Source organism: Myotis davidii, unplaced genomic scaffold (assembly GCF_000327345.1).
Source record: "Myotis davidii unplaced genomic scaffold, ASM32734v1 scaffold687, whole genome shotgun sequence".
NCBI classification, from domain to species: Eukaryota; Metazoa; Chordata; class Mammalia; order Chiroptera; family Vespertilionidae; genus Myotis; species Myotis davidii.
In genome coordinates, this window is record NW_006298971.1 from 348725 (window position 1) to 367994 (window position 19270).

A 19270-nucleotide genomic window follows, 5' to 3' on the forward strand; every position below is an offset into this window, starting at 1 on the left:
TAAATCTGGAAACAAACTGTCCATTAATAGAATAAACTGGATATATTCATATAATTCATAACAGGGTGACAAATGACTCAATTACTCATAAAAATATGGCTATGTCTTGGGAACCAGGGAATCACACCGAGTGAAAACAAGCGCCAAAGAAGAAAATATTAATGTTTTCATTTATATAAAGGTTAAAAAATACCCAAACCAAACAATTTTAGTGTCTAAATGTATAAACAAAATGACTTAAAAAAAAATAAAACCGAGGAAATGATAAATGCAAACGAAGTTCAGATAGTGACTACCTCTGAAGTGATGAAAAGGAAAAGGGTTCAGGAAAGAATAAACAGTGAACACCAAGGTCATAAACAACCTTCTTCTTTATGAACTTACGTGGTGAGTACACAACTGTGCATTATTTTCATTAATTTTATAACTTACACATATCTCATAAATATTCTATATCTCACTGAATGCTTAATAAAAACTTCTAACTGGCCAGCCAGTGTGGATCAGTGGTTGAGCATTGACCTATGAACCAGGAGGTCACGGTTAAATTCCCAGTCACGGCACATGCCCAGATTTTGGGCTCATTCCCCAGTAAGGGGCATGCAGGAGGCAGCTGATCAAGGATTCTCTCTGATCATTGATGTTTCTATCTCTCTCCCTCTCCGTTCCTCTCTCTGAAATTAATAAAAACATATTTCTTAAAAACAAACAAAAACTTCTAGCTGGATGAAACCATCATACTGGCCTGGGCGCAGTGCCTTGCAGTGTCAGCTCACCTGATAACTGGGAGTGACGGAGTACTGAATGCCCGTGGCTGACTGCATGGTCTCGGCCACAGCTTCATACACAGGAGGGGCGGGGGCAAGCACTCGGTGCTGATGAGGAAAAGCCTCTGTGTTACCAGGGATCCGCCGCTGCTGAGCCGCATACACTGGTGATTCTTGGTCATCCAAACGTCGCTTCATTCTGCATTCATGCTCAGGGATGCACTAATAACCTGCAGAAACCACAAGTACAACATATACACCAATTCATGCTCCATACCACATGTACAATTTAGGACCAGTCCCCTGATTTAATATAAGCTCCTCCCTTTTGAACCAATTATCTATTTGATCCTAGGGATGATCACTGGGTAGTGTAAGTACATGCTTGTGCACAGACACCCCACATCAATAGGTTATAATAACGGAAAGAAAAAAATATAAATAATAATAATTTAAATTAGTTTGGTACTGTGCAGTTGAAAAATAACCTCCAATTTAAAAACACAAATATAGCCCTAGTCAGTTTGGCTCAGTGAATAGAGCACCGGCATGCGGACCAAAGGGTCCCAGGTTCAAGGGCACAAGAAGAGGCAACCAATCGATGTAATCGATGTATTTCTCTCACATAGACATTTCTCTCTGTCTTTCCCTCTCTCTTCTATTCTCCCTAAAAATTAATGGAAAAATATCCTCGGGTCAGGATTAACAACAACAACAACAAAGACCCTCCACAAAATAAAAACACAAATATACCTTTTTATTCTGTAGCTTTCTCTTCAAATGCAATCATTCCTAATATTGTGAATTATTTACTCACATACTACAAAAACACTTTAATGTGTTTAGTTAGTTCTTCCTAACTCCTCTCAAAACCTAGTACTATAACTGTGGTCTAATTTTCAAAATATCAATTGCTTCAACAACTAAATAGTACCATGAAAAGAGTACTGAGCCAGGACTCATGGATTTATGGTTCTAGACTTGCCAATATAAGTTGTTTCAACAAGTTTCTCATTTCATGTGAGTTTGTTTCTGCAACTACAAAATAAGAAAGTTGAAATAGGTAATTCCTAAGGTTTCTTCTGACTCTAACATTCTTTTTAAAATCTATCGATCAATCTACCTATATTTTAAAATATATTTTTGTTGACTTTAAAGAGGAAGAGATAGAAACATCAATGATGACAATCATCCATCGGATGCCTCCTGCATGCCCCCTATTGGAGATCAAGCCCCAAACCCAGGCATATGTCCTGACAGGGAATCAAACTAGTGACCTCCTGGTTCAGTTTGATGCTCAATCGTTGAGCCACACTGGCCAGGCTGGCTCTAACATTCTTGAACACTAAGGAGGTTCCAGAATCCCTTAGTTTTTCTCTTTATTTTTTCCAGCAATATTTATCCACCCATACCTTAATTTAATAATCCCTCTGTGGGAGGTGGGAGGATACTTTCTTACAGGACACAAAAGTTTAGTAACACTGGCTAGGAATCTGGTTGGGTCTTTTCAGAGGTATTCCAACACAGTATCACTAACAAAAGCATATCTATAAGAATACTCCAAGTCTGGCTGGGTAGCTCAGTTGGTTAGAGTATGCCAGTGATGGTGAACCTTCTGAGCTTGGCGGGTCAGCATTTTGAAAAACCCTAACTTAACTCTGGTGCCGTGTCACATATAGAAATTTTTTGATATTTGCAACCATAGTAAAACAAAGACTTATATTTTTGATATTTTATATATTTAAATGCCATTTAACAAAGAAAAATCAACCAAAAAAATGAGTTCGCGTGTCACCTCTGACACGCGTGTCATAAGTTCGCCATCACTGGAGTATGCCCTAATATGCCAAGGTCGCAGGTTCAATCTCTGCAGGGCACACACAAGAAATCAATCAATGGGCTGGTGTTTTTCAGTGATTAGAGCTTTTAGCGTGGGCACCAAAGGTTCATGGATTTGATTCCCTGTACCGGTTGGGGCGTGTGGCGGAGGCAACCGATCGATTTGCCTCTTTCACATTGATGTTTCTTTCTCTCTTTCTTTCCCTCCCTTCCTCCCTTCTATTCTTTCTAAAAATCAATGGAAAAAATATCCTAGGGTGAGGATTAACAACAATAACTACAACAAAAATCAACCACTGAATGCATAAATAAGTATAATAACAAAGTGATGTTTCTCTCAAATCAATAAATTAAAAAAAAAATTATAAAGAATGCTCCAGCCCTAAATGGTTTGGCTCAGTGGAGAGAGAGTTGGCCCACAGATTGAAGGGTCTGGGATTTGATTCTACTCAAGAGCATGTACCTTGGTTGCGGGCTTGATCCCCAGTAGGGGTTGTGCAGGAGGCAGTTTAACATTTAACATTAAATTAAATGTTAATTTAATCCCATTACAAGGTTCTGGTATTCTCTAGTTTATAAATGAGGAAACTGAAATAAAAAGATTAAGTGAACTGCCCAAGGTTGCACAGCTAACAGGCAAAGCTGAGATATGAATCCATGAAATCTGCCTCCAGAGCCTGGATTCTTAACCTACCTATAACAGAAAAATAAAATAAAGAAGGAAGAGTCACCTTTCACTTAGTCAAGGCACACTTGCTCAAAGCAACTTTAGCTTTCTTTTCTTTTTTTTTAATATATTTTATTGATTTTCTTTTACAGAGAGGAAGGGAGAAGGATGGAGAGTTAGAAACATCGATCAGCTGCCTCCTGCACACCCCGTACTGGGGATGTGTTCGCAACCAAGGTACATGCCCTTGACTGGAAATGAACTTGGGACCCTTCAGTCGGCAGGCCGACACTCTATTCACTGAGCCAAACCAGTTAGGGCAACTTTAGCTTTCTTTAACCTCTCACACAGCTCATTCATCCTTCTTCAGACTCAACCCAATAAAGCAGGAAGGCTTTGGCAGCATTCATTCATCCTATTAGCAAATATTCAGTGAGGAGATGTGAAGGTGGTAGATGATCTTGGCCCTTGCCCTATAAAAGCTTAAAAACTAGTTGGGAATACACTACACAGCCTCACTAGTAATCAAAGAACTATAAAGCAAAATGATACCCCAAAGGAACTGGCTAAAGAGAATAATGATGTTCAGTGTGGGTGAGTGTGTAGGTATTTGCTGAAGTTTTAATTGGTACAATTTGATTGTTGGCTTGCAGACATATATTAAATTTTGTAAATTAAATTTAAAATGTGCAAACCTTTAACCCAGCCATACAACTTCTAGGTCTCTATCCTACACATATGCCAAGTATATTTATTACAGTAAAGTATGAAAAAATGTAAATGCCTATCAATCCTCCTATATAATAAAAGCATAGTATGCAAATTGTCCCCTCAATTGGAATTGTCTGAGAGTTCAACCAAGGGGCAGGAGGGAGGCCCCGGCCAGCAGCCAGCAGCCAGCTGCTAGGGACCCTACCAGTGCACTGGGCCTTTAGTAGCTAAATAAAGTTGATACATCCATATTAGGAAATCTATGTAGCAATCAGAAAGATTAGGGTTCATCTACAAGGAAAGCACTCTAACACATATTATTAGTGAAAAGAACAAGCTACAGAATATATACAGGGTGATCTCAACACAACACAATGTACTCTTAAGAACTGTGCATTTCATTATATGCATAGTACAAATAAGTACTATAAATTTGGGAAGGAGTGGCAATGTGTACATTGGGAAACACTGAACGTTTAGTTATATCTTGAAAATTAGAGATGAATTTGGGCATGTGGTAAAGAGGATGAAATTAAAATATTACAGTAACAATAGACTTATAGTGATAGTTATTTACAATCTTTGCTAATTCATCTATCCGACATACAGGGTAGAGCAAAAAGTAGGTTTATGTTGTGAATACATAAAACACGGAGTTAATTCTTATTCTTATATTATTTATTAATTATTATATTATTTTCTATATAAACAACTGTAAACCTATTTTTTGCCCCACCCTGTATAATTCCAGTGTCTACATATGCAGGCCCTGTGCTTGGTGTTGGGACTCTAGCACTGAACAGGACAGACTTTCTGCCCAAAACAACAATGCTGACATGACTCGAATCAGTTGATGTGCTCCTCACAACAGTCCTGTTGGATGGGGCACACCCAGAACCTTCTATTTAGAGGGAAACTGACAATCAAAAGAAATTAAGGTCACATAGCTGGCTAAAGGAGGAAGAGGCTATTCAAAAGGGCCTTTTAAACTCGTGTGGTCAAAAAAATACTGCTTACTCAAGCTATGTTATCTACAGACAATTTTGCCTTCTATCTTTCAAAGAATAATCACTTTGGGCAAACTGAGACAATACAGCAAAATCAATAGCTTATAAATTGCTTTCATTTTATTGTATGCATATATGTGTGTGCTAAAATAGGGATATATTTTTAGTAATATATCCTAAGAAATTCAAAATACCAAGCAGAAAGAATGTATGCACATCTATGTTCATAACAGCATAATTTACAATAGCTAAGATATGGAAACAGCCCAAGTGCCCACCAGCAGATGAGTGGATAAAAAAGATGTGGTACAATTATACCACAGAATACTATGCAGCAGTAAAAAAGAAGGATCTCTTACCCTTTGAGACCGCATGGGTAGTATTATGCTAAGCAAAATAAGCCAGTCAGAGAAAGACAAGTATCACATGATCTCACTCATATGCAGAAACTACTAAACAAAATAAACTGATGAACAAAATAGATCCAGGGACACAGCATAGAACAGACTGCGGAACCTCAGAGGGAAGGTAGGTTAGGGTGGGTGGTTGGGAAGTGATCAACCAAAACACTTGTGTGTGTGTGTGTGTGTGTGTGTGTGTATGCCTAAGCAACCAGACAACCAGCTGGTAGCGATGACACACACTAACCACCAGGGGGAAGACACTCAATGCAGGAGTGGAAACCACAGGCATGGAAACATGGAACAGACTGATGAATCTCAGAGGGATGGGGAGGGAGGACAGCTGGAAAAGGTTAACCAAAGATCTTATACGCATAGTAGAGGCCAGGTGCACAGATTTGTGCACTGGTGGGGTCCCTCGGCCTGGCCTGCGCCCTCTCACAATCCAGGACCCCTTGGGGGATGTCGAACTGCTGGTTTCAGTGCACGAATTCATGCACATTGAAAGGAAATTAATCAGAAGTAGTTTAATATCACTATTTGCCCTTTCTCTATAATAGAAGTGTCAACCAAATTCACGATCGACAATGACAGATCGAAATACACGCATGCAATGGCACCAGTGAGAGCTTTATATGTATCGTGCATGCACGAGTGAACTTAGCCTTTTATAGATAGAGAACAGACCTGCTTTCTGATTTAGCTAAACTTTTTCCAGCCCAGTGAAGCACCCCAACTTCTCTTTCAGGAAATTGTCAGCAACACAGCAGTAAATATCAACACAAATCAGATTATTACTGTAGGTCACCCAGGGAGAACAAAGGGTAAAATATTTAACTGTAGCAGTGTTTGACTATATTCTGCACAGTGAGAAAATCTGAAGTCATTTTCAAGGTCCACCATTTCTTACTTCTTTTCAGTCAGGTCAAGTTCCTAAACTTTCTAAACCTCCATTTTCTGGCTAATGAAAAGAAGAGAGGATTTCACCAAGTCTCTTATCTACCTACTCCATGACTTCTATGAGGATCAAATGAGATGAGGCACGGGAAAATGCTTCACAGACATTTGGTTAAAGTGTAAAATGTTTTCTCCTGGCTATAATATGAAGTAAGTCCTGTTCCTGGACTGAAGAAACTGCAAGGAGGCTAGTCGCTAGGGAGAGGAAGCTGGGCATTGCTACGTGACACCATTACCTGGTGCCCACAGCCACTGTTTCCAGGCTGGGCTGTGGGCCGCATTTTGCACCATGGGGTCCTGAAAATGTTGGCTGCGATTTGGTGGGGTGTTGGGGCCTGTGTGCCACTTGTGGGAAGCCAAGTATTGCTTTGTGGGCACCAGGTCTGCGGTGCCATTTCTCTGTAAATGGGCGGTGCACATCACGGCAGCTCCTGTGTTGAGCGTCTGTCCCCTGGTGGTCAGTGCACGTCATAGTGACTGGTTGGATGGTCGGACACTTAGCATATTAGCATTTTATATAGAGATATATATATATATCCCATGGACACAGACAACAGGGTGGTGAAGGCCTGGGGCAGGGACAGGGGTGGAGTAGAAGGGGTGAATGGGGGGAAAAGAAGACATATGTAACAGTTTCAACACTAAATATTTAAAAATTAAAAAAAATAATAATAATGGAGCAAGAGGCTAGACTCTCCATAGAATACATAAACAATCTGGAGTAAAAATATCGGACAGACTATAGTATTCTGCTTGCTATCCTGCTTACAGAGAGATACAGTGTAATTCCAGATTGTAAAGTATTTGAATGTCAGCTGAAATGATTTTCATGTGCCACTGTAATCTCCAACTGTTTCAGATTTGGAGCTTTCACTGTTATCAGAGCTCATCTATGAAGACAAATTTTTTTAAAAAGCACTTTGAGTGATTTTGAGGGATGGAAACTAGTGAAAAAGATTTATGTGAACAACAATGTCAGCAGAACACTAAAAATCACCTGGCAAGTGTGATAATATATCACCCTGCCACATGTGATAATATAAAGTGGGAACAGCTTCAAAGTCATCATGCAAAAGAATCAAAATGCCCAAGTTAAGCAAGCAGAGAAGGGTAATTCTTAACACTGCAGAGGAGACGTCTGGAATGGGGTTGAACTTGGAAGCAAATGTGACAGATTTCAGTCAAATGTTAGAAGGGAAGAGGTAAAAGCTAACTTTTTCAGAACAAGAAAAATAAAAACTGATTTTCTAGTTCTACAACCTACAATGTCTTTAACCACAATAAAGTGTCTCCCTCCTAGAAACATAGATATTTTTCCATGATCCTTAAAATCCAAATGGAAAAATCCAACTTTAAAGAATTTTATCTTTTCTGGCCAAGACATGAAAAAAAATGCTCAAAGTCACTGATCATCAGAGAAATGCAAATTAAAACGACAATGAGGTATCACCTCACACCTGTCAGAATGGCTACCATCAACAAATCAACAAATGACAAGCTGGCGAGGATGTGAAGAAAAGGGAACCCTAGTACATTGCTGGTGGGAATGCAGACTGATGCAGCCACTATGGGAAACAGTATGGTTTCCTCAAAAAAATTAAACATGGAACTGCCATTTGACCCAGTGATCTCACTTCTAGGACTATATCCTAAGAAACCCAAAACACCAATGAGAAAGAATGTGTGTACCATGTTCATAGCAGCACAATTTACAATAGCTAAGATCTGGAAACAGCCCAAGTGTCCATCAGTAGATGATTGGATAAAAAAGCTGTGGTACATTTCTACCATGGATACTATGCAGCAGTAAAAAAGAAGAATCTCTTACCCTTTGAGACAGCATGGAGGGAACTGGAGAGTATTGTGCTAAGTGCAATAAGTCAGCCAGAGAAAAACATCACATGATCTCACTCACATGTAGCATCTAAGTAACAAAATAAGCTGATGAAGAGAGTGGATCCAAAGACATGGAAACATGGAACAGAGTGCAGAATCTCGGTGGGAAGGTGGGGGAGTGTGTGTGTGGGGGGGGGATGGTAATCAGCCAAAGACCTTATATGCATATAGGCATAACCCACAGACACAATGGGGTGGTGAGGGTGGGGGGCAAACGATGGATGGAAGGGGTCAATGGGGGGCAAAGGGGACATATGTAATACTTTCAACAATAAAGAATTACTTAACAAATTAAAAAAAGAATCTCATCTTCTCATTTAGATTAAATTTCATAAATTGGCTTAAATGGAGACAACAGTTGACCCTTTAGTGCCTCTTAATTTTGTACCGAAATCAACCTGAATTAGATGTATTTTTGAGTTCCTTTATTTATATAATAAAAAATTCCTCTGAAATTATTCTCTCTTATTTGTGATCAGCATCACATAAAATGTGTCCTGATAGGTTTTCTTCAATAAACATGCTTGAAAAAAAAAAGCAAAGAAAAGTTTCCCTTCAAAAGCTAAGGGCATTTTATCAAAGCATTAAATGACCATAATTACTTCAACCCAGTGCAACTGCCCATCACAGTCCATTTCAAAACCTATCTAAAACTTCACTTCTGAATTTAACTCTGCTAGAATACGAAAAGCATTCCAGAATAAATAAAAAGGGCAGTATATCTACATTTCCCATGCTACAACAAAAGTAACCCATTCTTCTTAAAACACCACAAGACCGAACACCCAGGCTTGCCCTGAACTCAGTTTTATATCCTTCTAATGAAATGGTCCTCAACCAGGGGAGATTTCTGCTCCAAGGCACACTTGGCAATGTAAGAAGACATTTTTGGTTGTCCTATTTGGGGAAAGAGGGGTGCTACTGGCATTTCATGAATAAAGACCAGGGATTTGCCAACATCCTACAACTCAGATGACAGCTCCCTATAAAGAATAATTCAGCCTGCCCTGACTGGTTTGGCTCAGTGGATAGAGCATCAGCCTGCGGACTGAAAGGTCCCAGGTTCGAGTCTGGTCAAGGGCATGAACCTTGGTTGCAGGTACATTCCCAGTAGAAGGTGCAGGAGGCAGCTGATCGATGTTTCTCTCTCATCAATGTTTCTAACTCTCTATACCTCTCCCTTCTTCTCTGTAAAAAAATAAAATAAATAAATAAAAAATTATTCAGCCCAAAGTATTAATAGTGACAAGGTTGAGAAACCTCATCTAATATAATGATAACTCCTTGGCATATACCTTTTGTGAGCTTTGGTGGGATTATTTAATACCGCGCTGTGAAAATTTTTACCATGATGGCTGAGGACAACCATCTTGGTTGTGTAAAAGATATCACTGCTTTCTTTATGCCAGGTTAAAAACATCATTCTTACTTACCATTTGGGTGAAAAAATTTCATTAAACTTTAGTAAGCCCTGGCCATGTAGCTCATTTGGTTAGAGCATTGTCCCACTACGCCAAGGTTGCCAGTTGATTCCAGGTCAGGGCACATACAAAAATCAACCAATGAATGAATGAGTGGAACAACAAATCAATGTCTATCTCTAGCTCTGTCTCCTCCTCCCTCCCTCCCCCCTTCTTCTTCTTCTCTCTCTCTCTCAAATTAATAATAAAAAACCCACAAAAATTTAGTAAGAATTTAAACAGCAAATTCTTATTCCATGTTCTCCTGGTTCTGAAGATATAAACACCCCAAATAGGCAATATCCATTAAAATGCAACTGACTAGTCATCAACTGTGATGCCATTCTGTAAATTTTTATTCCAAATTTCAGAACATCTCTAAAAGAACATCTCTTCTTTTTTTAATTTGTTAAGTAATTCTTTATTGTTGAAAGTATAAAGTTCTAGCTTACCATTAAAAACTCGGTTCTTAATTTGGTTAAAATGAGGACAATCATCATCTTCACACTGCAAGCGTTCTGTTTTAGACAATACCAATTCAAACAATCAATCCAAGGATTTTTTTTTTCATTTCTACGTCATGTTCCCTTCTAATGACCTCTGTACACACACCCATGTCCACTTAAAACCATAGGAAGTTAAGTTTTGGTACACAAACACCTTAAAAGATGAAAGAACACTATTGCAATCCTTTTAACAAATTGAAGTGGTTTTGCTCTTTGTTGAAAATACTGCATTCTGAAGTTCTTCCTGTTGAATGACTACCTAGGTGAGTCATTCATGAAGAAATATGAAGACGCCATTCTTCTTTTTTTTGCTTCTCAGAAATATATTGTTGACTCATAAATTCTTCAGTTTGAGGATATTAATCTCAGATATCCTTATCTAAAGACTCAGTCTGTGACTTAGCTTATACAATCACTCTATCATCATCACTACAGTCTGTAGTGTCTATTAGTTCCTCTAATAATTGTGAAATGTCTTCCTGTTAGTTTTCCTCTCTTTGCCATTATAGGAGGAAAATGAAAAATTATGGATTATCAATTATGTTCAATGAAAGCTTTAAAAAGTTACAGTAGTAAAAAGAATTATCATACACATTTCACCAGATTCCCCAAAGGTTAACATCCTATATAATGTTTAAGATGTTACACCCCAATTTCTTTTATACTTTCTTAAAAGATGCTGTAATGCTTTGGGTAAAAAGCAGTAAGAAAACTGAAGTACAATAGTTATGATTTATTTTACTACTGTATCATCCTTATAGGCAATGCTATCATTCTTCCATTTTTATTATTTTAGTCTTTTTAGCATATTTGGGAATAATGATGAGAAATGACGATATACCAAAATGTTAAGATATAGGAAAAGTAAGATCAAGATCCCATAATATAGCTCAGATGTATAAATGATAACTAAAATGAGTTTTTTACATTAAAAAAGAAGTCAATTTTCTTTGTTCTTTTAAATACCTTCAATAAAAAAAGTAGTACTGCTCAAAAAGAAACTCAAAACTAAAACTGGGTCCAACTGACACTGATACTATAGGTAGAAAATGAACAGAAAACTATTTAGCTCAATTTAAAAGGTACTATTTGTATCAAGGTTAACTTCCTGATTTAGATCAGTATACTACAGTTTTGTAAGATGCATTTGAGAAATCTGGGTGAAGGTTACATAGCAATTCTTTGTATTATTTTTGAAACTTTTTTTGAAGTCTAAAATTATTTCAAAATGTAAAGTTAAAAAATATTTAAGTGACAATCATAAGGGATTATAAAAGAAGCAAATCATAGTGTATTCCTATTCTTAAAGACATTAACATTTAGTTTGTGTGACAAGGTTTCTATAAATTGAGAATGACATAAAAGACTAAGTGTAACAGAAAATATACTGGCTAAAGCTATAAAAAAAGCATTATAAAAAACAGGACTTAAGAAGGTTCCTAAGAGGCCAGGTAGATGTGTCACTCACTTCATACTGCCTTTATCCTATTAGTTATATTTTTGCCCCTATACAGACATGGGTACATACACATACCTTTCACCGTCTTTACATCCTCCACTGTGCCTGCATACTGCCTTGTCTGTGGTGGAAACCAATCTTTCATGTATACTATAATATTTATTGAGCACATACTATGGGTCAGGCATTGTTCCAAAAGCTGGAACTATAGCAGTAAACAAAAAAAAAACCTTCTTCTCTCATGAAGTTTACATTTTAGTGAGAGAAACAGACAATAAATAAGACAGTAAAAAACGCATTTGGAATACTGGACAATGACAAGTGTGAAGAAGAAAAACACAGAAGGGTTTTGAAACATTATGTAAGAGTGACCAAAGAACACCTCACTGATAAGGTAACCTGAATAAAGGCAGTTAAGGAGCTAGCCATGTGGGAATCAGTGGGGGAAGCATTTAGTGGGGCCAGCAAATGCAATGACCCTGATGTACACTTGCTTGATATTCTCCAAGAATAACAAAAAGACTGTGCAGCTCCAGCAGAATGGGAGAGAGACTAGTGAAAAATGATGTCAGAGAGGTAATGGGGTTGGGGATAATAGGAAGGGAACATATCATATGTTTGTTCTCATTAAGTCATAATAAGGACTCTGACTTAAGACTCAGACTAAAATGGGAAGCCACTGGAGAATTTATAGCAGGAAAGTCACACGGTCTGATTTAGGTTTTATAAGAATCACTTGGGCCCAGTCTGTGTGGCTCAACGGTTGAGTGTCAACCCAGGAACCAAAGAGATCACTGGTTGGATACCCAGTCAGGTCCGATGCCTGGGTTGCAGGCTTGAACCCCAATATGGGGTGTGCAGGAGGCAGTCAATCGATGATGTTTCTCTCTCATCGGTGTTTCTATCTCTCTCTATCCGTCTCCCTAAAAAAAACCAACAAAAAAAAAACACATTTTAAAAAGAATCACTTGGATTGCTGTGTTAACGAACTGAAGAAAATAGTATTGAATGTAAACTGTGATTGAAAAATAAAAATTTTAAAAATAGACTGAAGAGAGGCAATAACAAAGCAGAGAACAGTTAAGGTGCTACAAAATAATCCAACCTAGAGGTATTAGTCACTGCTGTAGTTAGGGCGTAGAAGGAGTGGTCAAATTCTGGATAGTATTTTGAATATAGAGCAAATAAGGTTTGTCAACTGACCACATAAAAAAGACAGAAAGAGAAAAGTCAAAGATGCCTAGTAGATATCCAAGAGGAAATATGAAAAAAGGGGTAGGAGGCCTAGCTGGTTTCGCTCAGTGGATAGAGTGTCGGCCTGCAGACTGAAGGGTCCCAGTTTCAATTCCGGCCAAAAGCACATGCCCAGGTTACGGGCTCGATCCCCAGTGGGGTGTGCAGGAGGCAGCCAATTAATGGTTCTCTCTTATCATTAATGTTTCTATCTCTTTCTCCCTCTCCCTTCCTCTCTGAAATCAATAAATATATATTAAAGAATAAGTGAAAAGGGGAGGGGGTATGGGAGTACTAGATGTTAGTCTATAATAAGAGGTCCCTAGTTAGAGATAGAAATTTGAGTTATCAGCATTGCTTGGATTTCAGAAAGTGCATATGGCAGCTCCAAAATCAAGCACATTCACATTTCTGCATTAAGTGGAACAGCCTAGACAGGTTAGGTTATGCTCCTAAATTGATTGTGGAACCAAACTTACCATCAGTAATAAATTATTGCATTTCCAAGTCGCAGATAAGAGATTGTGGACCTGTATATGCTTCAATAGCCTGCAAGTCAGCAAGCCTAGCCCTGGAGGATACCAGCAGGGCTGGAGAAGTATCCACTGCCAAGATGCTGTTAAATACAAATGTAGGCACATATGCCAGAAAGGAGTGGAGAATACAAAAGTAAACAGAGAGAAAAAGATGTATCTGTTAGAAATTGCTACCAATTAATGCCTAACTAACTTTGAATCCAATTGCAACTGAACAGAAGCAGCCTCTGGATAGCAAACTTTAAAATGCCATTCGAGTTCAGTTAGTAAACCAGTTATTTATCACCCACTGTGTCCCAGCACTGTCCTAAACACTGTGGCCATCAAGAAAGTTAACTCTCGCCGAAACCAGTTTGGCTCAGTGGATAGAGCGTCGGCCTGCGGACTGAAAGGTCCCAGGTTCGATTCCGGTCAAGGGCATGTACCTTGGTTGCGGGCACATCCCCAGTGGGGAGTGTGCAGGAGGCAGCTGATTGATGTTTCTCTCTCATCGATGTTTCTAACTCTCTATCTCTCTCCTTCCCTCTCTGTAAAAACTCAATAAAATATATTTTAAAAAAAAGAAAAAAGAAAGTTAACTCTCAATCTAGGCCAGGGGTGGGCAAACTTTTTGACTCGAGGGCCACAGTGGGTTTTTAAACTGGACCGGAGGGCCGGAACAAAAGCATGGATGGAGTGTTTGTGTGAACTAATATAAATTCAAAGTAAACATCATTACATAAAAGGGTACGGTCTTTTTTTTTTTAGTTTTATTCATTTCAAATGGGCGGATCCGGCCCGCGGGCCGTAGTTTGCCCACTGGCTGATCTAGGCGGACTCTGCACCACTGGTGCAGCACTCCCTGAGGATAATCAGTATCAGGTAGTTGCCCTGAAAATTTATGAGGAGAAAAACTCTATGCATTTGGTTATAACTGACAACAAATTCCACTGGGCATGTCTTGGAAGAAGAGACCTAAAAAGAAAGTTATATAATTAAAGGAAGCCAAGGTTCTGTGTGTGTGTGTGTGTTTTAAGGTGCTGTTAAAAGAACATTAAATCATTGTCTAGAAACAATTAGAATTCACACTTTTTAAAAATGCCAGGAAGCCCAGTTGGTGTGGCTCAGTGGTTGAGCACTAACCATGTACCAGGGGGTCACGGTCCAATTCCAGGTCAGGGCACCTGCCCAGGTTTTAGGCTTGATCCCCAGTGGGGACTGTGCAGGAGGCAGCTGATCAATGATTCCCTCTCATCATTGATGTTTCTATCTCTCTCCCTCTCTCTGAATCAATTAAAATTTTTATTTTAAATGTCAGGAAAATAAAATTTCTCAAAATATTTGGAAATAATGTAATTTAATAATGGCAAAACCCTGATTCACAGACTACCCAAGTATGCTGCATTAGATGGGTTTCATTATTTGACCTTATCTTCAATAAAAAACAAATATCCAGCATTATTTACTTAAACTGTAACAACAACAATCAAAAAAAGATAAAAACCCCAAGCTATTACTGCTACTATTCATTTGTTAGCAGAAACATAAACCCATGTGAAGGGAAAGAAGATTTAAGAAATAACAGTTGACCGTATTAACAATATTATCTTGAACTTGACATGATAGCAATACCATATATGCCAACTCCATAATTTCTTCATTGTGATTCTTAACCTTCCAACATTAGAAACAATCAGGTCTGAAACTGAAGAGAACAGGATTCACAAACTCTGGAAGAGAGACTACAATCCACTTGCCAATTTCAATACGATGCCATATCTTCTAACATTCCAAAGCATCCTCTAGCGTACTTTGTGTGAGAGATGTCTAAAGTCATGTTACCATTCAATTCAACTGGATCTAAGACTTTAGACTCCACTCTATTCCCTGACCCCTCTCCTTCCACCCAAAGGTGGACTCTTCTTACAACAAATTCCTTACAGCTCTTTCTATTTGACTCTTACAGCCTCAACCTACAATGACATATAGTAAAATCATAACGCGTATATTTGCCTTTTTTTTCTAACAATGTAAACTTCTATAGGACTAAGATTCTTCCTGTGTCAGCCTAGAGGTATTTAAGAAGATGGTCAATAAATGAATGTTGACGGAATTCACCTTTAGAATCTGAGCCCCAATCTTTTCCTTCAAAGCTGCTTTCAAAAACACACTGCTGGGTCCTTGAAAAATTAAACACAAAATTGCCATATGATCCAGTAACTCCAATTCTGGGTATATACCCCAAAGAATTCAAAGCAGATACTTGAATAGACATTTATACACTCATGTTCACAGCGGCATTATTCACAATAACCAAAAGGTGGAAACAACCCAAATGTTCATCTATACATGAATAAACAATAGAATATTATTCACCATCAAAAAGGTAATTCTGGCTCTGGCCAATGTGACTCAGTCAGTTGAACTTTGTCTGTGCACCAAAAGATCGCTGTTTCGGGGTGAAAAAAGGGGACATATATAATACTTCAACAATGAAGAATTATTTTTTAAAAATTTAAAAAAAAAAAAAAAGGTCACTGGTTTGATTCCTGGTCAGGGCATATGACCAGATTTTGGGATGGGGTATGTATAGGAGGCAACCAGTCGATGTTTCTCACACTTATGTTTTTCTCTCCGGAAAAAAAAAATAAAGTTTTTTTTAAAGGTATTTCTGACACATGCTAGCATAGATAAACCTTGAAGACATTTTTCTAAGTGAAATAAGCAAGACACAACTGACAAATATTGTATGAGTCCACTTCTATGATGTACTTAAGAGTAGTCACATTCAGAGAGAGAGAAAGTACAACAGTGGTTGTCAGGGGTTGCGGGGAGATTTATGTTATTGTTTAATGGGCATAGAATTTGAGAAAATGAAAAAGTTCTGGAAATGATTGGTGGTGATGGTTAACAATGTGAATGTACTTACTGCTACTAAACTGTACACTTAAAAATTGTTAAGATGCCCTGGCCAGGGTGGCCCAGTTGGTTGGAACATCTTCCGTGTACACCAAAACGTCAGGCATGGGTTTGATTCCCTGTCAGGGCGCATACCTAGGTTGTGGGCTTGGTCCCCAGTTGGGGCACATAAGGAAGGTAACCTATTAATGTTTCTCTCACATCAGTGTTTCTCTCTCCGCCCACTTCCCTCCTTCCCATCCTCTCTCTAAAATTAATAAACATATCCAAGAAAAAATAAAATAAACATATCCTTGTGTGAGGATTAAAAAGAAAAAAAGCACACTGTTCCTTCTGTTTACTATCCTTAGACCAGAGGCAGCTGAAGTATAAAGAGCACGAACTCTGGAAACAGACTGCCTGGATCCAGATCCTGCCTTGACCACTTATTATATGTCTAACCTCACTGTGTTACTCATCTTTAAAACATGGATTCCACAGTACTTACTATATAGGGTTACCATGAAGATTAAATGGGTTAATAAATGTATAGTGCCTAATTCAGTGTCTGGGAAGTAGTAAGGGCTTCATAAATGTTGAATTCTTATTATTATTCAAGGAGGCAGTTGTGCAGTTAGAAAAAGCATGTAACTATCATTTTTGCAAGAACTACAGAAAGTAACTTATACTCTTGGTTGGGGAATTAATGAAACCTTTTACGGCACTGCACTAAATTACTGAATGCTGTGAACATCTTTCAATTCCAACTAAAATTCACAGCCATTAACATCAGCTTTGCACAGTTCTCCAGTATCCTGTCTGCTTGCACTGAAGATGTAAACAGGACTATGCTTTGCCAGGAATTTTATCAAATTACTATACACCTCCTTCCTTAAAAAAGAAAAAATATCTTTAAGTACAAATCTTATCTTCTTAATTATAAAATGCCAATCTATCTAAGATCTTTAATTCTGACAAGCTACATAATATATAATAGTGATTTTTGGATACGTAAGAAACATTTATGAAAACTTTCCTAGGACACTATATCCAAGTTCTTACTTTTTTTGTTGTTAATTCTCACCCGAAGATATTTTTCCATTGATTTTTAGAGAGAGTGGAAAGGAGAGGGAGAGGGAGAAAGAAACATTGATGTGAGTGAGACAGACACATCGATTGGTTACCTCTGGCCACACCCTGACCAGGGCCAGGGAACCTGCCCTTGACCAGAATTGAACCTGGGACCCTTCAGTCCAAGTGCTGACTATCCATTGACTATCCAGTGAAGGCTCTTATTTGAATTCTCAATGCCTATGTGGGGATTTGTGACCTTGCCACACCAATAAACAACGTTCTCTAAAGGCAAGAATTAGGTCTTCCATTTCCCAGCACAGAGCATTGCAAATAGTGGGAACAACCATGTGTTGACCAATCCTGAGTAGTAAATTCTCCACTATTTCACTATCTTGTCAGTTTATAGTATCAGAAAAAACACCCAGGTTTTCATCTCCAAACCAATTATATTATAGCCACCATTAAATCAAACCAAAAAGCTACTGTTGCCACTCCTATTTCGTTAGCTGAAAAGGTGGGGCTTACTCTCTCCACACGTGTCTAGCCCCGGGGAACCAAGCTCTCAGTCCTAACTAAGCAAAGCACAAATCCAGAATTTAACTTTAGTTCAGACAATTAGCCAGAGGGCTTGCTCAGATGTTAGTAAATTTAAAAAAAAAACAAACACACCAAAACCCACATTCATTCAATGTTTATTTTCTCATGAAAACTATCAAAAACAACTTCTCATAAGAAAAGAGAATGCATCATGTCAGAGCAAAATCTCAACTGAAATGGTTTATTAAACCTGAAGTGTCCTAAGGCAAATCCCCAACTCACATTGTAGGGGCAATGCTACATGTCACAAACAACTCTGCACTAGTCCTCGACTTCACCCTTCTTCTGTAATAAAACAGGGCATGAACATATATTTTACAAACTACAAACAAAAATTGGTCTAGATGTTCTAACATAAAACCAACTTTTCAAGAACACCTATTGTTACTTAAATTGCAACTCATTTCTTTGTAAAATTAAGCAGAAGAACCACCTGTACAAAGAATGCATTAACAAATTTAAAGGTTGAAGAAACCAAAGTATTATATGCAAAATATGAGTTTTTAAATAAACCACCATCTTTTATAAACAGGTCATTTTAATATCAAATGTAAATCTAACACTTTTCGAAACCTGAGCCTTATGACGAGCAGGAGCTTCCACAGCCTTTTCATGGCTGTGTTTGAAGTCCTAAGGCACCCAAACAGTGGCTAACTCTAACTATACCCATCACCCCATTGGCTCAAAGGAAAGCCCGCCCCGTATAACCACGGTAACTGAACATCAAGGGAACTACAGAAAAGCCTGTCCCCGGCTACATTTCTAGTCTCTGACAATTCTCTCCGTCCTTCCCCCAACTATGATCACAGCACGAGCAGAGTTCGACAGCAGACTTCAACCAAAAAACCTCATCCCCCAAAGTACAACCAAGAGGAGAGTGGTGACGACCACGCTCCCATTCTCCAAGATGTGCGGTGCCATCCTCACTGCAAGGACCAAGACAGAGACAACAGCTCCAGCACGGGGCCCTCGTGCCCCATGCAACAGGCACCGCACAACACTAGAACAGTTCATGACACCGCCACCGCTCGGGTCGGACAGGAAGGGGCGGCGCGACTCCAGACAGCGGGATCCTCCGAGCCCTGCTTCGCGTGCCCAGGAGGAAGAAACTGGGGGTGGGGGTGGGGGGGGAGCGGTTAAGGGTGGCCAGGGGGCGTGGCATCATTTGTCCATACAGCCTCTCCGGCCAACCGGATCCCAAGAAGGCGGACTTCACGCACCCTCTCGGCCTCCTCCCAGCCCCACGCGGGAGACCCCCTCTCGTCCCACGCCCCGCCCCGTCG

At 38.9% G+C, this 19270-nt stretch overlaps 1 protein-coding gene across 5 annotated transcripts in view; it reads right to left on the minus strand.

The window, feature by feature from the left end:
- SIN3A (SIN3 transcription regulator family member A) overlaps window positions 1-19270 on the minus strand; it is a 78588-nt gene that overhangs the window by 54679 nt on the left and 4639 nt on the right. For 4 of the 5 annotated variants that reach the window (XM_006774576.2, XM_015571020.1, XM_006774575.2 and 1 more), the window contains exon 2: window positions 777-997. In XM_006774576.2, the coding sequence (XP_006774639.1) occupies window positions 777-965 (189 nt within the window). In that variant the 5' untranslated portion in view covers window positions 966-997. Of the gene's footprint in view, window positions 1-776; window positions 998-11900; window positions 11904-17378; window positions 17399-19270 lie in introns of those variants that run through there. The other variant, XM_006774578.2, reaches the window with a different exon arrangement.